General features: G+C 38.5%; 2 protein-coding genes and 1 long non-coding RNA gene across 3 annotated transcripts; 1 reads left to right on the top strand and 2 right to left on the bottom strand.

The window, feature by feature from the left end:
• The first annotated feature begins 31 nt into the window (after positions 1–31).
• Positions 32–5,251, top strand: oip5 (opa interacting protein 5). Its single transcript, XM_085391805.1, has 5 exons — positions 32–411; positions 2,416–2,482; positions 2,618–2,740; positions 3,032–3,113; positions 3,315–5,251. Exons 1-5 carry the CDS (start codon positions 237–239, stop codon positions 3,405–3,407), a joined length of 540 nt encoding a protein of 179 aa, XP_085247931.1. The 5' UTR covers positions 32–236; the 3' UTR covers positions 3,408–5,251.
• Positions 5,252–5,503: 252 nt separating this feature from the next.
• Positions 5,504–10,171, bottom strand: LOC146646566 (uncharacterized). Its single transcript, XR_014908831.1, has 2 exons — positions 9,841–10,171; positions 5,504–8,957 (listed from the first exon to the last, which is right to left on the bottom strand). It is a non-coding gene; the product is annotated as an uncharacterized LOC146646566 (long non-coding RNA).
• A 2,075-nt stretch (positions 10,172–12,246) lies between these two features.
• On the bottom strand, positions 12,247–18,899 carry LOC146646565 (calcineurin B homologous protein 1). The gene is made up of 7 exons (XM_085391761.1): positions 18,538–18,899; positions 18,210–18,282; positions 17,129–17,209; positions 16,476–16,603; positions 16,337–16,398; positions 14,556–14,678; positions 12,247–13,802 (listed from the first exon to the last, which is right to left on the bottom strand). Exons 1-7 carry the CDS (start codon positions 18,602–18,604, stop codon positions 13,749–13,751), a joined length of 588 nt encoding a protein of 195 aa, XP_085247887.1. The 5' UTR covers positions 18,605–18,899; the 3' UTR covers positions 12,247–13,748.
• Between the last annotated feature and the right edge of the window lie 2,643 nt (positions 18,900–21,542).

The raw sequence follows: 21,542 nt of genomic DNA, 5'->3' as shown, positions 1-21,542 counted from the left end.
TTGTTTTTATCCCCCATGCTTATTTTTTCTTTCTAAAATCTTATTTTTTATTAGACATTTTATACATTTAAAATATTAAAATTTAATCAGTCACAATTTTTTTGTTAAACTTGTAGAAAAGTGTTATTTGGTATCTTGCACATTTCTTTGTAAGGGCGTGGTTACGCTGAGGGCGTGCTTTCCTCTGTTGTTCAAATTCGCGAGGAGGCCAAGTTGCTGGCTAGGCACCGTGAAGCATGGAATTTAACGACAGCTTTTTAATTAAACACACCGATGACTTAAAGCTGCCGGTCACAGGAACAGTGCACAGACAGCAGATGACTTTCCACTGTCAGCAGTGCAACGCCGTCCTGGCGGACTCCACAGGCGTCTGTGGAGAGATGAAAAGCATGGACTCGCTTATGTGCTTAAGTAAGTACACTTCATTTCTAAAAGCTTGTTCGCTGAGGCATTGGGCTTGTGTTAAATGCAGTATCAGTTTACAGTGCTAACTAAACTCATAGTAGATGGATTTTGACTTGTTTTTATGGCGACTGTTTACATCATATGACCTAATATGTTCGAGTAAGATAATCAATGAGATGATAAATACATTATTCAATAGCAATATGGTAGTATGCCTGGTGATAGATGCCTTTCCTGTAGCTGCAAAGCTGAATCAGTCTTTTAGAGAGACTGCCTATTCAGCACAGTGGTGGATTATCAATGATGGATAAGTTTCATCACAATATCCTCAAAGTTTCCAATTTACAGCCAGTTACAGAGTCAGCCTTTATTCAGTCTTCTCCCCCAGCAGAGTTCAGCCTATTGTTGATGCGGACACCCAGGTACCTGTACTCCTCCACCACCTCAAAAGGAACCTTCTGAACTAGATCACATTCCCTCTGGTCTTATTCATATTCAGAAGCAGATGAATCCTCCCAGGCCATGACACAAAATCATCCACTAGTGCTCTCTACTCTCCATCCTGCCTCTAAAATCAAACCGTTGCATACTCATTAGAGTATTTCTGTAGGTGCCACAACCCAGAGCTAAACTCCTCAGTGTCTTAGGTGTGCAAGGTGAACAACAATGGAGATTGCAGAGTCCCCTGCAGAGCTCCTGAACTGAACATCACCAAACACACGGAGTACTTCCCCAGTCTCATGTGCTGTGACCTGTCTGTCAGTGGATGTGTTTCCTGACATTTCCTGTAGATTCTCTCTCAGTAGCAGCAGATGAAATTGTGTTAAATGCACTTGCGAAATCAAAGAAGGTAATCCTCACTGTGCAGCCATTACTGTCTAGATGGCAGTAAGCTCCCTGCAGGATGTAGGTGATTGCTTCCACATTTGTTCTGTGTGCAAACTGCTGAGGGTCAAGAGATGATTTCGCCTGTGGTCTCAGCTGGGCCAAGATTAGTGTCTACAGTACCTTTGTCACATGCCGTGAGGGCAGCTGTTTGATAATCGTTAAGCTTTGGCGATGTTGACTTCTTTGGTACTACTTGGGCCAGCGCACTTGCTCTAGTGTAGTTTCTTCTGCTGTCTGTTTGGGAGTGGAGGGGATGGAATAGTATCTCGGGGTCTTGTTCGCGAGTGATGGGAGAAGGGAGCCGGAGATCGACAGACGGATTGGGGCTCCAGCTGCAGTAATGCGGACGCTGCACGGACGCTGCACCGGTCCGTCGTGGTGAAGAGGGAGCTGAGTATAAAAGCGAAGCTCTCAATTTACCGGTCGATCTACGTCCCTACCCTCACCTATGGCCACGAGCTGTGGGTAGTGACCGAAAGAACGAGATCGCGGATACAAGCGGCAGAAATGAGCTTCCTCCGAAGGGTGGCTGGCCTCTCCCTTAGAGATAGGGTGAGAAGTTCGGCCATCCGGGAGGGGCTCAGAGTAGAGCAGCTGCTGCTCCACATCGAAAGGAGCCAGCTGAGGTGGTTCGGGCATCTGACAAGGATGCCCCCTGGGCGCCTCCTGGGTGAGGTGTTCCAGACATGTCCCACCGGGAGGAGGCCCCGGGGCAGACCCAGGACACGCTGGAGAGATTATATCTCTCGGCTGGCCTGGGAACGCCTTGGTATTCCCCCGGACAAGCTGGAGGAGGTGGCTGGGGAGAGGGAGGTCTGGGCCTCTTTGCTTAGGCTGCTGCCCCCGCGACCCGGCCCCGGACAAAGCGGATGAAGATGGATGGATGGATGGGGATGGAATAGCCTGCCTGTAGTCCTGTCCTCAACACCATTGAACACTTGTGGGATCAACTGGGACGTGCTGTTCGTGCCAGAGTGACAAAAACAACCACATTTGCTCCCTAATGCTCTTTTAATGTCTGTTTTTTCAGGGGTACTATACTTAAACTCCACTGATGATTTTCAAAAGTTTTATGCCAATATGATATTTCTACCTAATGTCTTTCTACCTAATTTTCTTTAGGAGTAACCAACGATGTAGTCATTAGTGACAAGATGGAGTCAGAACATAAAGGGGAAATGACTAATTGGTGAGTAGGGTTAAGCTGCAGCGTTTATTGACCTTGTAGAGGAAATTTGTTTTGTACCACAAAGCATTGTCATGAGCACAGCTTAGACTTTAGTAGTATAGACAGGTTGATAATGAATGTCTTGATCACTCCCAGCATCTACAGCTCTTTAAAATGCCGTGGCTGCCGCTGTGCTCTGGGGAAAGTCATTCACTCAGCACCCTCACGTTTGGCTCTGATTCGGTCCATCTTTCTCCTCTACAAAGCAAACATCAACTGGTAAGCCCTCCGGTTTCTACTAACCACACGACCATATTGACTACTTGTGTACATGTTTGTCTGGGGAGGGTAGAATAAACATGTGGCTTATGAGCTTTCTTTGTTCACTTCATATTGTGAGCTCAGGTCAGAGATGAAACAAACCCTGTATATGTTGTACACTTGATGAGTAGGTTTAACTATTCACTTTATAAATAAGTGTGTGTGGTAATTATATTTTTCATTCTTTAATGGAAACCATTATTTTTTGCATCCCTCGATCTTCAAGAACTTGCTTAATTCTCTCTGCAGTTACATCCTCAACAGCAGCTCCTTGGTGAAGGCATCCACACTCACATTTGATCAGAAGCCGCTCAGACAAAGCATGAATGAGGTGGGACACTGAAATAATAATATCATGTCGGAGCAAGAGAACCAATTTTACTTTTTTCATTGGGTTTTATTGTGGTTCATCAGTGCACACACTCACTTCACAATAGAAGAGATTAGTGCATAAAGCAATCCAGTTAGGAATGAAATAAATTATAATTGCCTCTGCTGAGCAAATAAATGTGTTACTTGCTTTCCGTTGCAGGTGAGACAACAGTTTGAAGCACAGCTGGAACAGATGTCACGCATTAAGAACAGACTGGTAGACAGAAGTGTTACCAGTAATATGGTCAACTAGTGTACACAGGACACCCAGCTCAACCTGGGATTAGGGAAAATATGTTCTTCAGTCTGCTGCGTACTGTAGATGGTTTTTGGTGATGGTGGCATTTATGCGCCTCCATATGCTTGTAAAGAAAATTATATCACTAATAATGGATTAGAGCTGAAATGTGTTTGTTCCATCGGAAAATAAAGGGAAGATCAGTGAACACTAATATGTCAGATTGTATGTAAACAATGGATGCAGCTCCAGCATTCAAGAGTGTGAATACTTAAACCGGACACAGACCTGCATTCTTTAGAAGAACCAGCAGAGGGCGCCTCCTCATTAAAAAATCAATTCTTAAGGTAAAGATGGAAAAACCCTCCCGCTTCTTTGATCTGCCGCTTTCCTGTTGAGTTTATGGCCTCCGTCACTATTTTTATGTCTTACTGAATACAGCATGATTGTTTTATTTTGTAAATTATGGCCCCGCTTAGGCTATAAGGATACAAAACAAAATGGTATGCTTTATGATAGGCTAGTTGCTACTGTGTGACCATGAAGTGTCCTTGGTTAATCTGTCAGATTCACCCCTCCCTTCTGATGTGTTGCTTGCTGACCAGAATGCTTCAGAACTGGACCTCACTGTGCCAACATCCATCTTTTATATACAGTCTATGTTGACAGCTACTAAGTGAAATTACTTTTTATTATTCATTTTCTTAATTGTTGTAGGTTAAATCAGGGCATTGTTGTGAAATATAAACGTCATTCCACCTGTATTGTTACTTTGGTTCAAAACATTGTTGCTGGTACCCTCACAAGGTATTTGTCTAAAATGGCAGAATGCAGATATTAACAATTGTTACAGATGATAGCAACAGTTGTTGACACAGCTTCTCAGATCCCTTCTCTGCTGCTGATAATGACTTCTTGCCAACGTTTGAGATATATGGTCAATGTTCAGTCACGCTCAGTTCAGTTCAATTAAAATGTCAAAGTAATCTTGATTTACTGTAGTTTGTTTGTAATGGACAGCATACACTCAGTGGCCACTTTATTAAGTACATCTTGCCAGTACTGTTTTTGCCTTCTGATCTACTCTAATTCTTCATGGCACAGATTCAACAAGATGTTTGAAACATTTCTCAGGGATATTGGTCCATTTAGAGATGATAGCATCACACAGTTACTGCACATCCATGTTGTGGATGACCTGTTTCACCACATTCTAAAGGGATTATTGGATTGGATTGAGATCTGGTGACTGTGCAGGCCACCACTACCAGTCTGAACCTTTAATTATGAAAGTGAGATCGATCCATACTTGCATATTGTTTATGCCAAATTCTGACCCTACCATCCTCTTGTTCTCGTAACTTTCTGTTGTTCAGTTTTTGTAGCCTGAGTTTCCCATTCTTAGCTTTGCCTTAATTTTCTTATGCTTGCATAATGACAATAAGACAATCCCCTCTTACTGAGAGGAGTGGCACCTGCTGCGATCATCTCTATCTGCTTCAAGGCTGGACATATTATGTTTTAAGACATGGTTTTTTTTTTGCATAGCCTGAATGGGTGCATAACTGCTAATCTAAATTATTATTGTTGACAGCAGTTTCTGCCATACTCATTCAAACAACCATGTCACATTCAGTGTCAGTAAATTACTTTTTCTCCCCGCTCTGACGCTCGGTTTAAACGTCAGTAGATCATCTCAACAACAAACACAGCCCTCAATGCTTTGAATTGCTGCCATGTGATCGACTGCTTAGATAATTCTATTATAAAGCAGTTGAACCTAATAAAGTGGCCAGTGAGTGTATATCTCATGTATTTGCTGTAAATGCTATTTTGTTAATAAAGTTAATTGTTCCCACGATTTTAGGATCAACAGTTCAGTGAGAGCAAAGGTGGTTTTGTTCCTGCTTACAATCTTCAAACCAAGCTAGAATTAGGTTCAAATCTTCCTTTAGTAATCATTTTCTGGTGTGTAACCAGCCTCAGAGTGGTATTAAGGACAACAAACTTTTGGTTTGTTGGTTTGTGTTATATGGCATTCAAACTGTAGTCGACACCCAAAAATTTAATTGGCACCATGCTGCGTTTTATTGCTTAACTTCTGATACAGATTCTTTTTTCTTTTTAAAGTTAATACAAAACCAGACAAGAGGCTCACACATAACAAGCATGCCCATTTCCTCCCTCTGGAGTGCATAGTTTCTACACAGTCCACGTCCTCTGTGGGAAAAGTTGATCAACAAATTGATGTCGTTAATCTTACCTAAGCTCTTGATATTTTTTTTTTTTTTTTTCTTTAATGGGAACAAAGGTTGATTTGTTTTTCAGCTGCACTGTGGCTACACTGTCAGGTCATATTTGACACAATGGAGAACTACTCTGTTCTTTACTGTATCAAACTAGCAGGTAGTCTGTAAAGCCGTTGTGTCAAACAAGTCCTGACAGAACATCCAAAATGAACATTTCAGTTTCCTAATTACACTCATTCACATTACAAAGTTGGATTATTGCATGCAATACAAATCATTCATTATTCTGCTAAGACATGCATATTTTTCAAACCCATATATTAATGTTGCTAGATGTCTACTTGCTTATAAATTTTTGATTACAAATTCCAAGAAAGAGCATTACAGGGTTGTTAGAACAAAGTATCCAAGACAGGGTGGAGATGATGACGGTGCAAGTCAGTACATAGAGAAAGTGCTTTTCAAACAAGTGTCAAGTTCACTCAGTGAGGCCTTTACAGTTACAGAATTACTTCAATATTTATTTCTAAATAAGAAGTGGGCTTTGAATGGATGTAAAAATGCTACGATTGAAGTTTAAAGCATCTCTCGTGTACTGATGTAATAACATGACGCTACAGCTGTTCTAGAATACACTTTGTTCTGCAGAAAATATCCTAAGCTTTCAGTGATAAATCCATAACTCCCCAATGAAAGAAGTGTAATCGACTGCATGAGCAAAAAATAAATAAAATAAAAACGGGTGAATATAACCCTTTCCATGTGATGCTACAGAAACCTTTAAAACACTTTCACCCGGGCACTAAACTCATGCATTATTGTAGGTTATTGCTTCTAAAACTCTAATCAAATACAATTTTATGGAATTAAATATAACGCTCTGAATCCCAAAACTATGAGGTAATATGTACAATGTGATGTCATTGAGAGATCATTATTCTAGGACTAAAAGTCAATTTCAGATCCTTACCAATCAGATCCAAATCTAGGATTAAATTTAATCTCATTCCCAATAGAACATTTCTTCGTCACCATCACACGTGAGACTTGAGAGATTTTTGGCTTTTGCATATTAACTAATTCTTTTAATGCTTTATAGTGCATAAATAAAAGAAGTTACTTATTTTAAGCATATATGCTATAGTAAATGACTTGTTTAAATACTTAACTTACCCTGATTGTGCCTTACATTAGTTGTATTTCGATTGCACAAACTAGCCATGTGATGAAAATGAGATTTTGCAGTAGAGTTTAGAGTAAAGCTGTGTCTCTATGCAGTGTATTTAAATGTACCTAAGTCTACCACCCTTTAACTTCGCTGAAATAGTTTCCAAAGTTTGGCGCTCCAGCTTAGCCTAGAAATCGATTTCACTATTCCTCATGAAGCAAGCATCACTACTGGTCATGCACGGCTACTATAATGTTGGCACCACAGTCCCGCTAAATAAGCTAATGCACATGAGTCTATACATATCTTAATGGAAGACATTGGTGATTTTGTTGCTTTCAAACAACTTGTCACTTGTTTATACAATATACAGTTTGGTCAACAACATGACAGTTAGGATAAAATATTGCACAAATCCCAGTAAAATGTGATTTTTTTCCCTTTGAAAAATCACAAACGTGAACAAAAGAAAGAAAATGCACAGAAGCAGCATGCATTCACTTGAGGAACAATTATGCATTTCATTAGATTACGTTACCATTATCATGAGAAGCTCTGACCAGCCTACTCTTTGCCACTTGTTTATGCTTTCAAATACATACCTGAATGCAGTTTAGATGCATGAACATCAACTGAGCTGCGAAGAATTTTTTTGTTCGGCTGATCCTAAAGAAACACCATAATGTCCGACAGACCAAGATGAGCTATCTACCTAAAGAAAAAGCTACACTAGATTAAAATAAACAAGCAGGACTTTGTTTGATTCCATTGGGTGGATCTCTAAATTAAATGTAAAGCTTCTTCTAGGAGTAATTTCACTAATCTCTGAAATCTGAGATAATTACCTGGGTAATTCAGTGGGAAACTGTCATTTTCTTCCTCAAGTGACTGCATTTTACTTCTGTTAAAATAAAAAAATAAAGAAAAAGAAAAATGAGACCAGGTTTTTGGATGAGATAAAGCATGTTTGATAAAGAAAATCTGATTGCATCTTCTCACAATTCCTTAAAAGAAATCAAAACTGAAAATCTATCTCAACCTGAATGTCCCATTATACACGCCCTACATGCAGGAGGGGGGGAAAAAACCTCCCAGCAATTTACATGGGAAAAAACTAAATAAAAACATGTTAAATTGAAAATTTAAATTGAAAGAGACCAGATGAAGGAAAACTGAATCAGAATGCTTCAGGAGACAAATCTGAAATAATACAAGTTGCCAGATTTCTACGTAAAGGACTCAACATTAAAAGGAAAACTTCCCAATTTTATCTCTATGTGCTATTTGTAAAGAAACACCTGCCGACCTGACAAAGGAGAGCACAATACAATGCAAAACAGATGCATAGGAGACCACAGTTTGAGTGGTTCAGTGGTTTTTTGTTTTTGTTTTACCCAAAATGAGTGAAAGTGTGCATCGTGTGCTTGTGTGCTGCTCAGTCTTCTCCCATTTACAACCTCACTTTTTGACCCCCAGAAACAAAACTAATCATCCAACATTATACAACTTTCTGTGGCACTTGACAGCCTTTTAGCTAATTCACCACTCTCCTCGTCCATGCTGTTGGACTTCCCATGGCAATGAGGTAGAGCAAAAAACAAAACATTAACACACCCAATGAGTCTAATGAAAATCACAGGCCTTGATCTTTGCTACAGTATCTTGGGTCTTTTGCTATGTTTCCCAGAAAATTGGGAGCAGTTACTTTGTTCTTTATCAAACTGTTTTTTGTAACTGTGGTGAAGTAATTTTTTTCCTTTCTTACTATTTGGGAAGTAGAGACTATGTTTACATGCAGCCTGACGAGGATGTCACGCGTATTTCTAAAGGACTTTCAGGCAGACAAAATAATACTAGGCTACATGTAGGCATAAGCAGTGTGCATCATGCAAGTCCGACCGCCCAAAATTTCAACAGATGGTGTTCACTGATGATCCGTGGGATGCTGTGGAGGAGAAGTGGTTAATGTCCCAGCAGGAAGGAGAGCACCAGTGTCCCAGAAGCCCAAATGAGGTCATCTTGATAGTGTCCTTTTACCTCCAAATGTCTTGGTGGTGGCGGATGTTACATGTTGGTGTTGCTGGGGTAAATTTGCAAAGCAATATCACTTGCAGAGGATTCATGACTCCATTAAATGACGGTTTATTCCTAAAATAACAATTCACATGTTACCTTCATAGAAGAAATATGACCATTATTCATAATTATACTCAGCACATTCTCTCATTGCATTTGGAACAATTAGATATGCAGTGATGTACAAAAATCTTAAGCCATTCTTGATTTCTTTATATTTTATCTCAGCAAATGGTAAATATTCAATATTGAAGTAAATTCAAAACTCTTCTTTGGATGTTCACTGCCCTTGTTTTGTTCTGTCCCAAAAATCTGTTTTATTTTCTCTAAGCTGTCTGTTATGTGTAAACAGAAGAACACAGGTCATCCCTTGAGCTAAGTGCCTTTTTTGTGCTTCAATGACGAGGTGATTATTAAATGGCTTAAACACTTAAACAAATAAATGAAATATCATGACTGGATTGAAAATGAGTGAAAAAGCAGCCAATGTCAAACCCCCCCCCCCCCCAAAAAAAGAAACATCAAACAAGGGAAACAAGGGAAACAAGGAGGGAGAGAAAGCCTGAAGCCACTTTGAAAAATAATAATAATTTAGGTTGACTCCGTGGAAAAAAAATTCATAGAAATGAAGGGTGGCTCAAGAGTTTTACACAGTACTGCATAATGAATGCATTATATAATGCTGCAATCGATTCTGCTCCTTAAGTTAATTTATTCGATTACGAATCATTTCAGCTTTAAACAGAGATTACAGTAGAATCTTATGGTGCTTAATGGACACAGTGTCATTTAATGCAGACAAACAATTTTCGATGGTGTGACTTTCGGTTAATGTACAGACGACTCCTTAAAATAACTCAAATAACACAACGTAGAAGTCCGCTGGCATGCAATTGTCATCAGTTTTCAAAAAGTGAAGACAGAGGTTTAAGTAAAAGCTGACCGAAGCACTGACCTTGATGCGAGTTAGACCGAAAGGATGCAGAGATATTTCCTCTGTGGTCTGAGCTGCAGTTGCACACAATGGTAAACAAAAGCCGTGGGGAGGAGAGGGGGTTTCTTCCGCTACCAGGACACATTTAGGACTCCCAAACGAACGACTGTCTGATTTATCTTACTAAGAGAAACCGCAGCGGCGAAGAAATAAAGTTCTGGACCCTCTTCTTTCCCCGGTTACCACAAACGAGGAGAGAAGAAGGTCCTGTCGTCCTGTTCTCCTGAACACCTCCGCTCTACGCCATTTTCGCTCCGCTACTACGAGCTAACGGGAAAAGGATTGCGCTGGATGGCTGTCAATCAACATTAAACCCGCCCCGGAAGTTGTTCTTCTTGTGTCCTGAACATGGAACGCTTCACTGCCGCTAACTGGGTCACCCAAAAAACTTGAAAATAATCCATACAAACAATAATAATAAAAAAATATGTTGGTTGTGTGAATTACATTTGCCCCAAAGACAAAATACTAAAATTCAAACCTATTTAATATAACAAATAATTAACACAGAAAAAGGGATATGCGGTTAATCTTCGGAAAGTACCAAACTCACAAATTTATTTACTCTAGTTTTTCACAACGTTTAAAAAGGAAACTGCGTATTACATTAAAACCATATCTGAATTCAAAAATAATAAATCTCAGTATATTTCTTATTTATTTTATTGCTATCGCCGTTGACTCCGTTAATGACTACCAGTGTTTATTGTATTTGCCAATATTTACGATTTTTTAAACTCCTTGAATGCCACATGTCATATCTAACATCTAAAATAGTTACAAATCCACGGTTCATTTTGTTTATACATGTTTTTTGTTGTTGTTTTTTACGATTGTTAAACCACTTTTACTAGAACAGTAATCATGCACTGCTTGTGGTGTTCCTTCTGACTAGAGTGTCACGCTAACCAATGCGACAATATTACCCATAATTCCAAAATAAGACAAGGTAAAGTTTCCTTCCTTTATTTACATAAATACACTTGTCCTTGACTCCCACAGTGCATTACACTCCACAACTTGCTTCTGTTTTTGAGAAAACACCAATATTAGCACTTATTGCAACCTTGTTACCGTGCATACTGAAATCAACTTTATAAAAACACGTTAAAAACATATAAAATACTGTTAAGTAAAATTTCTTAAAATGTAACCATGTCACCATATCATTTTCAATAAAAGTAAGCAAAAATATTTTTATTAGCTCACAAAAGGGTTTAATCTGTTGCCTTTATGATAAATGTATTCATTATATTGATAGTGTATTTAAGCATATATTTGAAAATAAATACAGAAATTACTGAGGGAAAACATGTGACTATTAAAAACTTGGGCAAGGATGTCAAAAGTTGCTTGAATGAGTGAAAATTCTCTATTAAGGTGATTTTTCAGGTTCTAGGGCATTGGTAACAGGGTTGAGTGTTGTTTAAACCATAGCTGCTTCCCACCAGCCAGACAAGAGAAATGGCGGCCTTGTGCTAAATGTAAAGGTACAGTGCTTTTACAAATTACAATTTTCAAAGACCACCATCCAGAGCTTTATTATTAGCAGAAAACAATAATAAAGCGTGTTATTATGTTTTGATTGAGATGATTCAAATTTCCACATAATCACTGTCTCTCCTATTCAGGGCCTTAGTGCACTATAGCAAGTCTAAAACTCAGCAGGTGATTATTATTTATGAATATCTGCTGTGTGCCTGCATCAGTGTAACATGATGATCTGTTTCCTGTGTCAACTGTTGATTAGCTTTGTGGGGGCAGTGATCTGATAAATGTCACCTTTAACATTTCCAGAATCCTCCCATAGATTTTTATGGAAGATTTTTGATATTTCTGGGCCATCCACTTATAACTGGCTGCTTTAACTCCTCTCCCTTTGAGGTTCCACAGATAATACAATTTTCTTCTAAATGGGAGATCTGTGCCCACGGTTGCTGAGATGACCGTATTAAGAATACCAAGCGTAAGCAGTCCAAAGTCTAAGAGTTTGTTAACATGGGATCACTTTGTACACACTGACCTCATCATGTGGAAATCTGGATATGGTTAGTATCCACAGTTCTAACAGTATGTCACACAGAAAAAGAAGGAAAACCATGATAGGTCCACTTTATATCCCTATAAATATAGTAAGTATATCTACAGTATATTATTTGTCACTGTTGTCATTGTTATCAGCCAAATATTTAATCCAAGAAATCAACATTAACATATGAAGTTGTAGTCTGTTATATTCTAATTTTATCACACTCTACAATTTTTTAATTCCTAAAGAATAAATAAATAAAATTGCCAAGCTGGATGTAAACTGTGAGTAGCACAAAAAAGTGTCATAAGAACATCCCAATAAATGAGACAAAGAAGCATGGCACTTATTTTTATTCAAATCAAATTCCTGAATCACTTTGATAATACCTCGACCAACATCACATAACGTGATTCACATCTGACTGATGATCACAGAATGATTGATAAAATGGTTGAGCTGTGTTTCCTGCACTGGAGGGTGCTCTAGTAATGACTTCACAGACTCACATTAAAGATTTAAAAGGGGTCATGCACAGTGACATGTCCCAAAAAAAATAATAAGCCCAATGCATCAGGCGCTGGTCAGTGAGGAAAGACATTCTAAGAAATACAGAGCAGAGGAGAAATCAGCATTTTTCCTTAGCTGCAGGGAAACTGATCAAATGAGTAAAAGCACAGTATGTTATCTTTGCCTGCTCTAAGTCTACAGACTAGCTGATCCCACAGCCCAATTTCCAAAACAGTACTTATAGCAAGGCCTTCTTTAAGTCTTAAAGCCTTTGAGGGCTGGTCCAGGTGGCAGATACTTTTTGAGGATATCAAAAAACCTGCTGTGAAAGTCTCACATACTGATGAGACACCAGCATTTTTGAAATCTCCATGCCACCGTTCTCACCTCTAATTGAGTGAGGCACTCCAGTGGCTCCAACAGGCCCATAATTTGAGTCTACAGGTAGCAGTTGATCCACGGTGTAGTGGTTTACACATTCATCTAACAAATGAGATTCCAGGGTTTGATCCCAGTCGTGAAGGGCATCCGGCTTAAAAACTGCCAACATCAAACATGTGGTCCTACCCACTGTAAATACGGGAGCAGCTAAAAGTAGCTTTAGATTCTACTGGCAGCAGCTCTGTTAATTATATGAAACCGTACACAAACATGGCCATGGGTTACTGTTTAGCTAATAACTTACAAAGGGGAACCAGACACTTCAGTGAATTACACAAGAACCTGAGGAACAGGTCAGTCCGATTTTGCTTCAAGAGACAAACTCGGATTGGCTGGTCTGGCTCGCTCAAAGGAAACAATTCATAACAGATGGCATTAAAACACTGACATTTTGAAGTGGAATCACACAATTTTGAATCTTTGCATATTTATATGGACAAAGATGCAGCATGGGCTAAATATCAGTGGAGCAGCATAAATAAACTTATAAACTTACCTACTGCGATAGCAAAAAGTTAATCTGCCACGCTATAAATATTTAAATGTTCATGTGAAAAATGAACAGAAGTGGTAATAACTACGATCCTCTAAAAAGTTTCCTAATAAAGAATGTATCATTACTGGGGAAAAAAAATACATAGTGACATTGCATAAAACAACCCAAGGCACGCAACGTTTCCCTTTGTTTACAGAGCAGTGCAAAGGCCGAAACTCAAGATTTATTATGGTATCCACCCAATGCTTGGCCTGAAGGACTGAACCCATAGCGTGGGCCACAGCAGCTCGTTGAGCAGCCGGATGAGATTGTGTCTTGAAATCAACGGACATGTTCAAGCGCTACTCTAAATAGAATTACAAAAAAAAAAAAAATGATAACAATAATGAAACTTTAGTGCAGGAACCGGATGCTCATCTTCTGTTCCACATCCACCTTTTCCAAGACCTGCGAATAAACAAACAAAAACAAGAAAAGTTTATACTACAGAAAAATGTGCTGCTCTAAAGTTTACATTTGCGGCTGGGCCTTAAAAGAACATCTGTTTTAAATCAATCCCAAAAACAAGTCAAAGCTCTCCTGCCATTTCAGTTAACCATCACCCCTGTCCTGGGTGCTGGTTCACCCATTACACCACTACGACTTCAGTCCCACACAAACTATTTAAATCTCAATGTTACACAGTGTGACATTTTTGTCCAGCTACCCCATAAAACACCTTTAACTGTCACTATAAGCTGAAAATAGCACATTATATATTAACTAAAACAAGTCTTTAGAAGAGTTAGAGGTTGAGACAGTTTAACTTACTTGTAAATGTCCACACAAATCAAACTGTGAAAACCAAGGCCTGAATTAACTGGGATTATTTCATCCTCATCCTCTCTTAATAACTAACATAGATACACAATCAAATTTTTGTCCTCTGGAAAACCATGCTCTGCTATGCAAAATGCATGCTTGATAGATATATATATTTCCTTCTTTTCTGTGGTTAGTCTTGGGTTCTAGTTTGTGTACCACTGAGGCCTCAGATGCTAAAAATATACCTGCACATGGTAGTGGTCAGTTTTTAATTAAAAAGAATCCTTCAAACAGCATCTGTTATGTCATTTTAAGTTTAGCAGCAATGCTTCAGTGGTTAACTTAAAAAGGAAACCACATAACAGTACAAATATGTATGTTGACCACAAAGCTTGCCTTAATAAACTCATTGAAGGAAATGCAGCTATCTCCGTTTGTGTCAGCCTCCTGGATGGTCCTATCAGCAATGCTGCCGAGTTGTTCATCTGAAATGTTAACTCCAACCATCATCCGCAAGACCTGGAACAAACCAGCAAAATCTATTTTTAAGAGTCACCAAATAACAAGGTGACGTATATTTTTGCAAGATCACACAAGATCATTTGTAGCCACACTTGACTAGGAAATACATGATAATAACTGATGGTGCACGCATAATGAGTGAAAAACGAGTGCACAAATAGTACATTTAGCCCTACAGGTTCATGCATTACACAAAGCAGGTGACACAGTGAAATGTTTTGCGCAAAACAAGAGGTGTGGCTGAGTCATTAACCCTGAGCTTATAGCAATTACAGGTCAGAGAATGTCACTGAGCTTGACCCGCTTTAAAGCGGGACGACAAATAACACAGAGGGAGTGCAAAGGAAGCCAAAATACAGGATATTAGACTGTCTGGGAAGGATCAGCCTGTAGTTAAGGTGAGATATCACATCATTATCAGCACAAGGGCAAAGTCTTCTTTGATGGTGAAATCCTCCTCTCTGTAAAACACTTTAAAACAAATGTGGTGCAATAGCACTTGTTCATTTGTCAAACATACAGTCTGTAGATATAAATTTACAGAAATAATAACTGATATTCACCGAAAGGAAAAGTAGCAACTGAAAAGGTCTTACATTCTGTAATGTACAAGCAAGAAGGTAGGTATGAAATCATATCCAGACTTTATGAGGGCTTCCAAGAGGCCTCGGATGCAAACAGCCACCATATTAAAGACATATGAGAATTTGAAGTCAAAATAGTTCTATCTACAGGGGACTGGGATTAAAATGACACAAATCTCAACCCAAATACTGTTTCACGTACTTGGAGTGGATCCGATTAGAAAAATGTTGACTTTTATTTTATTACTCCTACCATAAAAGACACCAAAGAGTAGGAACAAAGTGCTGGAGGTTATACGGACTAACAGTAGCTAATCATTACCATTAATTGCGTTCTGAGTATCTATCTGGGAACATTTGAGCACAGAACATTCAAGCTAAAGAAGACAAATACAAATAAAAATACATGGAAAGCAAAAGCGAAATAAAGATGTGGTTACACTCTGAAGGCTGGCTCAAAATCATTTATGAAATCTACGTAAAGGAAGGAGTCATTTGCTCACATTTACAGCAGGATGAATTTATGGAATTGTGGTTAAAATTGATTGCATTCATCACCTCATTTAGATCAGATTTAGCCTAAGTGGAAGTCACAAATTATCTTTCACCGAGAGAAAAACAAAAAAAATCAACTTAAAACTTGTGTGTGAACTGCAACAAGAATAGAGAAGAGAGGGAAGTTTGACATCCTTCTGTTCTGATGTATTCTAGTGAAATTATACAGAAAAGTAAGTTAATATGACATAGAGGTTTCTTATAAATGTTACAGTTTTTGCTATATTAACAGACGACAATCCCATGCATGTAAAATTTAACCTGTATGCTGATGTTTTTATTTGGGAAATTACAATTTGACCTCGGAAAAATGATACATGACGTCTCAACTAAAGAATGACAACACAGGGCTGACTGAACTTCTGATAAATGGGTGTAGAATTAGAGATATTAATTTTTCTTGTAAGCCCCACAGTTGCCAAAAGACTCTGTAATGTTTAAACACACTAATTATTCACTGTGTGACATACTGTGTGAACCACAAACTACATGATGACTCCAAGTCAATCCACTCACCTGCAGGAGCTCATCTCGGGAGATCTTGTCATCTCTGTCCAGGTCATACAGACGGAAAGCAACTGAATAGAAAGAAACAGGTAAGTCACATACTCTTAAACCGACGCCAAGATGATACCAGTTACACCCCAACACTCACAAAGCAGCTTGTTTGTCCTGCTGTTCAGGGGCTCTGTAGCTGAGGGGTTCTTGTTCTTCTCATTGTCTTCGATTGGTCTGAAGTGAGCCAGGGTCCGCATGAAACCCCGGAAATTTACCTGGTCCTCTCTAAAAATCACAAGCACGAAATATCTACTATAACTCTCTGGAAAGTTCAGTCAGATTACCTTTGTGCTCAAATGCGTATTGTGGACACCACAATGAGCTAGTAACCTAACACCAACATGCAGATTGGAATGGTTTCTACATAAAGTTGTTTAAAACAAACAGGCCAAAACCAGAGAAGCCAGAATCCGTCTGAAACCATTAAAACACAGAGCTGCAATTACAACGCCTACACATGTGACCTTTTAGAATTTTAATGATATATCTAAAGACATCTGTTTGGGTTTTTTTTCCCTCCCACAGTGATGAAAACATCCAAATAACTGTCAAGTATACAACTCAAAACCCCATTTGATTTACTTCCACGCAGACTTGGCAGTAAGGACTGAGCTTCTCCAGCCTGCAGTCAGGAAACCACAACTGAAAGCCTGGTCCAGCTTTGTGGCGATGGTGCTGGTGACTCAATTTTATAGTAGTGCAAAAACAAGCTATCCAAACTACTGCAGAGCAATAACACAGACTACTCACCCCTCAGGAAAGAATGCATTGATGATTCTATCTCCCAGAGGGTTGATGGCCAACTCGGGGATTCTCTGGAAATCTTCTCGACTGTAAAAATAAGGAGACGTGATCAAAGTTAAATTCTAAACTCAGTATGTTTTAACTGTTCATTTTTACCTAACAATTCACCAGTCTTATACTGAGAGTTGATGAGCTTTACTAAGACATGACACATAGCAAAACTTATGAGGTCATGTGATGAGTGATATATGACATAAATCATCATTTGTTTATTAGAACAAAAAAAAAATTTGTTAAAATCATTGTTCAGATTTGTTACACACTGAAAAATTTTCTTACTCCAGTTGGTTGGACTAGAAACAAATCTGTGAAATCTCACTGTTGTGAAAACTAATGAAACGATAAGGAAGTCACACTGAACAAACGTGACTTCTACTGTGACTGGAAGCACTTGAGCAAGGAAAAAAAAAAAAAAAGTATAGCCAGGAACTTATTATCTGTAAACACAACATCTTTCATATATCCAAGTTGAATGAAACCAAACAGAGTTGTGTGTGTGTGTGTGTATTGGGGGGGGGGGGGGGGGGGGGGTTCCGTCTGCCCTTGAGAAACTGACTGTCCTTTCCCCTTCAAGGAATCATTTTCAAATAACCAAAGGGCCATCAAATTTAAATTTTAGCTGCTTAATGATTACCAGTCTCTTCACCTATCAGTTAAGACAGAATCTGAACCAGATGAATAGTCAGTGACAGGAGAAAGATTCATTACATGATTTCATCACTGAAATGAGACAGATCTCACATTGCCCACCTTTATCTCAGCACAACACTTTGTCTTAGACCTAATTTATTAATATAAATACCACATTCAGAGAGGCAAATTTGGTAAAACAAAAAAAATATATATATATATACACACTGTAAGATTTTCTCAATTTAAATACCCTTGGAGGTGTGTTCATTCTCAAGTCAACCAGAAAACTTAACTGCTTAGGTGACCTCTATAACGGTGTCCTTGTAGTGTGGGCTGGTAAAGGAACAAAACAAATGAGGTGCAGCTTGTGGCTCCTGTTTATGTTTTTGCTCACCTGAGGGTGCCGTTTTCCCCTTTATCCAGGCTGGTGAAACGGCTGTACAGGCGAGTGATCTGACTGTGGGAAACTGCGGCGACAAAGATTTTGACTATCAGATGAGCCAAAGATAGCTGATACACAACTGAATCCACAATAACCCCTCACCGATATAATGCAACAGATTAAACTAGCAAAATATAGAGAGTTAATGAGTACAGCCTCAATCAGAAAAAGCATTCAGCCAAAGGCATCTCAATATGAGAGTACAGCAATCAACTAGCTAATGTCCAAGAGGTTTTGTCTTCACACAAGGACTAAACTCTAAACTCTTAGCTCAACTTACAGCCAGTTTCCTTCTTAATTTCTTCAATTTCCTCTTCTCTGAGTAATCTGGACGCTCTGGATCCCATGGTGAGATGTTAACGGAGGTCGAGATGATTCGCTAAGGCGTCTTGCGCAAGCTCTCCAAGAGTCTCTATTAAAGTTAGCAAACAAGCTAACTAACAGAGCTAAAAAGGCTGCTATGTTCGGTTAAAAGGAACGCAGCTGGTGTTGAATCTAGAAATCTGCTGTTTATCTTCCTGCCGATGTAACGCAGCTGTAAGTCTGTCTGCTGCTACTGCTTTTCTCCGGCACACAGCGACGTTTTGACGTTACCAAGACGGGTTTCGGTGAGGTTATCTTCCTGGTTTATGGAGGAGGCGGGGTTAGGGAGGCCGCCTCCCCGTTGGGCCGTTCTCACCGGGGTTAGGTGGCAGACTTGATGCCTGCCTAAAAATGTCAAAAACGGCGATGTGTTTATACACAGCGGTGTATAAACAATAATTACAGTTTTAAAGCTTAACAATTATAATTAAAACTAATAATGGACAGGACAGAGCTGGATATATAAATGCTTTTAAAAATTGTATAATTTGTGGAAAATGTCGACAGGTTTATTTTCTGGCTGAAGTAAGAACTAGTAAATAAATAGATAAAAATAAAAATAGTTTCAACTTTTAACAGTTCCAGATAAACACACGCAAAGTGGATATCACTTCCATTATACATTATACTATACCATTTTTAAACAAAGTTCACTATGGCTCATAAAATTAAAACAAACAAATAATAATGATACTACTACTACTAATAATAATAATAATAATAATACTAATAATAATACGAAGAAGAAGAAGAAGAAGAAGAAGAAGAAGAAGAAGAAGAAGAAAATAATTTCAAGTTACGTTTCTCAAAATTTGAACTTTTCAACATACTTCCACATACTTTTTTGTATGATGAAATTTTGAATACCTTACTTTAAATTTAAAGCTATCAAATCAAAAATTTAAGAGGCCTGAAAAGAAGAAGTCCGATTTTTCAGGTCAGTACCCACAAACCTGGGCATTCTTCATAAATCAAATTGGGGTTTTTTATATCTCCCACAAATAACAAATAAATAAATAGACATGTACATACATACTGATGATAATTCCAATGCAGAGCTTATACAGAGACATACACTGCTGTTCAAAATGAAGGACTCAACCACCATTTCTTTCAGTTTTGCTACCAAGGATCCAGATGTTCTTCTAAGTTTTGTGTTACGCACATAACATCGACCTGGGAATCATTCAAGCATAAAAAGAAGAAATGAACCAGTGTTATGTCTACACATAACAGACAACAGAAACTGTTTTAATTTTTTCTTTTGCCACTTTGTAATCATCAGCCTGTCACAAAAACACATAATTTGTTCCTGCTCCTTAGCTGAATGAAAAATCCTGAATTAACCAACTGTAAGGGGGAGGGGGGAGAGAGAGAAAAAGGTTTGCACCAACAAGGCGATTCTAAAAACTTAGCAAATCTCAAGAAATTGGACAACTGGAGGATAAATAAAGAGTGATTGCGTGTGTGTGTATTATGTGCAAGTGTTGTCTGTTATGGTTGTATTGAGAGTGTGCATATGAGAAAGGATGACTCACGACTACAGATCTACCTTTGAGTAAGTAAGGTGAACCTGAAGATTTGTCTGCCCTAAAAAAAAAAAAAAAAACTATCTCCAGCACATGTCTGGAATGCATTTCATCCAGCGGTCATGAAGATCTTATCAAAATGGGTGGAATCATCATCTTGACGCAGAATAGAGAACAAAAGCAGAGGTTTGGGTGTCCTTCAAGAGGCCTGGAGAACTATTCATCCTGAAGACTACTTAAAGAAATTACAAAAAGCTTGCCTAAGACGGTTCAGGCTGTTATGAAGAATAAAGGTGGTCATACCGAATATTGAAGTTTAATCTCGTTAAAACTCTGCCTGATTTACTGTATTTCCACGAATGTTTGCACATATTTAAATAAACTGCTGCCCCTTATTTTTCAAATTTCCACGCAAAAGAAAGCCGTAAGTGACACAAGGGTTTCACACAAGCATGTCAATAACAACAAATACGGGGGCTGAGAAATATAGTCAGTCAAAAATTAAAGAACCCAAACCGAGTATAATTTTAATTTTAACATGTAAGTAAAGATTTCACCACTAGATGGAGCAATTTTATAGTTTTTCCGTCACACTAGTTCATGCAGTTTTAAGGGTTTCGTGTTATGTTCAAAACTCAAAGTATACTTAGAATGACATTATCTTTGATGTGTTATAAATAATATCAATAAATAACAATAAACAGCACTTCCGGAGGAGCTAACTGGAAGGTAATTAGCTCTTCCTAATTTGAGGTAATCAGCTCTCTTCTTCCTGGAATCCATCTCTTTCGTTTTCTAAATTATAATTTTTAAATTATCACAGTTTAAACATATGTTTAAATATATATATACATAGGTTCAAAAATTCTTCTCAAAATGAGAACTTGTCAACTAGACTTAAAAAGCACTGATATTTATAACAACAGTCTCCACTGAACTCTGGAGAGACAAAAAATAGTAAAGGAAATGTGACTTCATTAGGTTCAAGTGTTCGACTGTTTGTTTTTTAGGCAAAATCACTAATCAGCCAATCTCATGGCCTCAACTCAGTGCTTGTAGGCATATATGGTCAAGATGACCTGCTCAAACTGTTCAAACTGAGCTTCAAAATGGGAAAGAAGGTAAATTAGGTGAATTTGAAAGTGGTATGGTTGGTACCAGATGGGCTGGTTTGAGTATTTCAGAAACTGCTGATCGGCTGGGATTTTCTCACACAACCATGTCTGAAGTTTACAGAGAAAAGTCCAAATAACAGAAAATATCCATTGACTGTCAGCTGTGCATGTGAAAACTCCTTGTAGATGTCAGAAGTTAAAGGAGAATGGCCACAAGTCTACTACTAGAATGGAAAACTGAAAGTCCCACAGGCTCACCAAAACTGGACAGCAAAAGA

This window comes from Rhamphochromis longiceps, linkage group LG19 (genome assembly GCF_057381845.1).
Source record: "Rhamphochromis longiceps isolate RC_006_pf linkage group LG19, R_longiceps_female_GT1.1, whole genome shotgun sequence".
In the NCBI taxonomy this organism is placed as follows: Eukaryota; Metazoa; Chordata; class Actinopteri; order Cichliformes; family Cichlidae; genus Rhamphochromis; species Rhamphochromis longiceps.
This window is presented reverse-complemented; position numbering and strand designations above follow the sequence as displayed.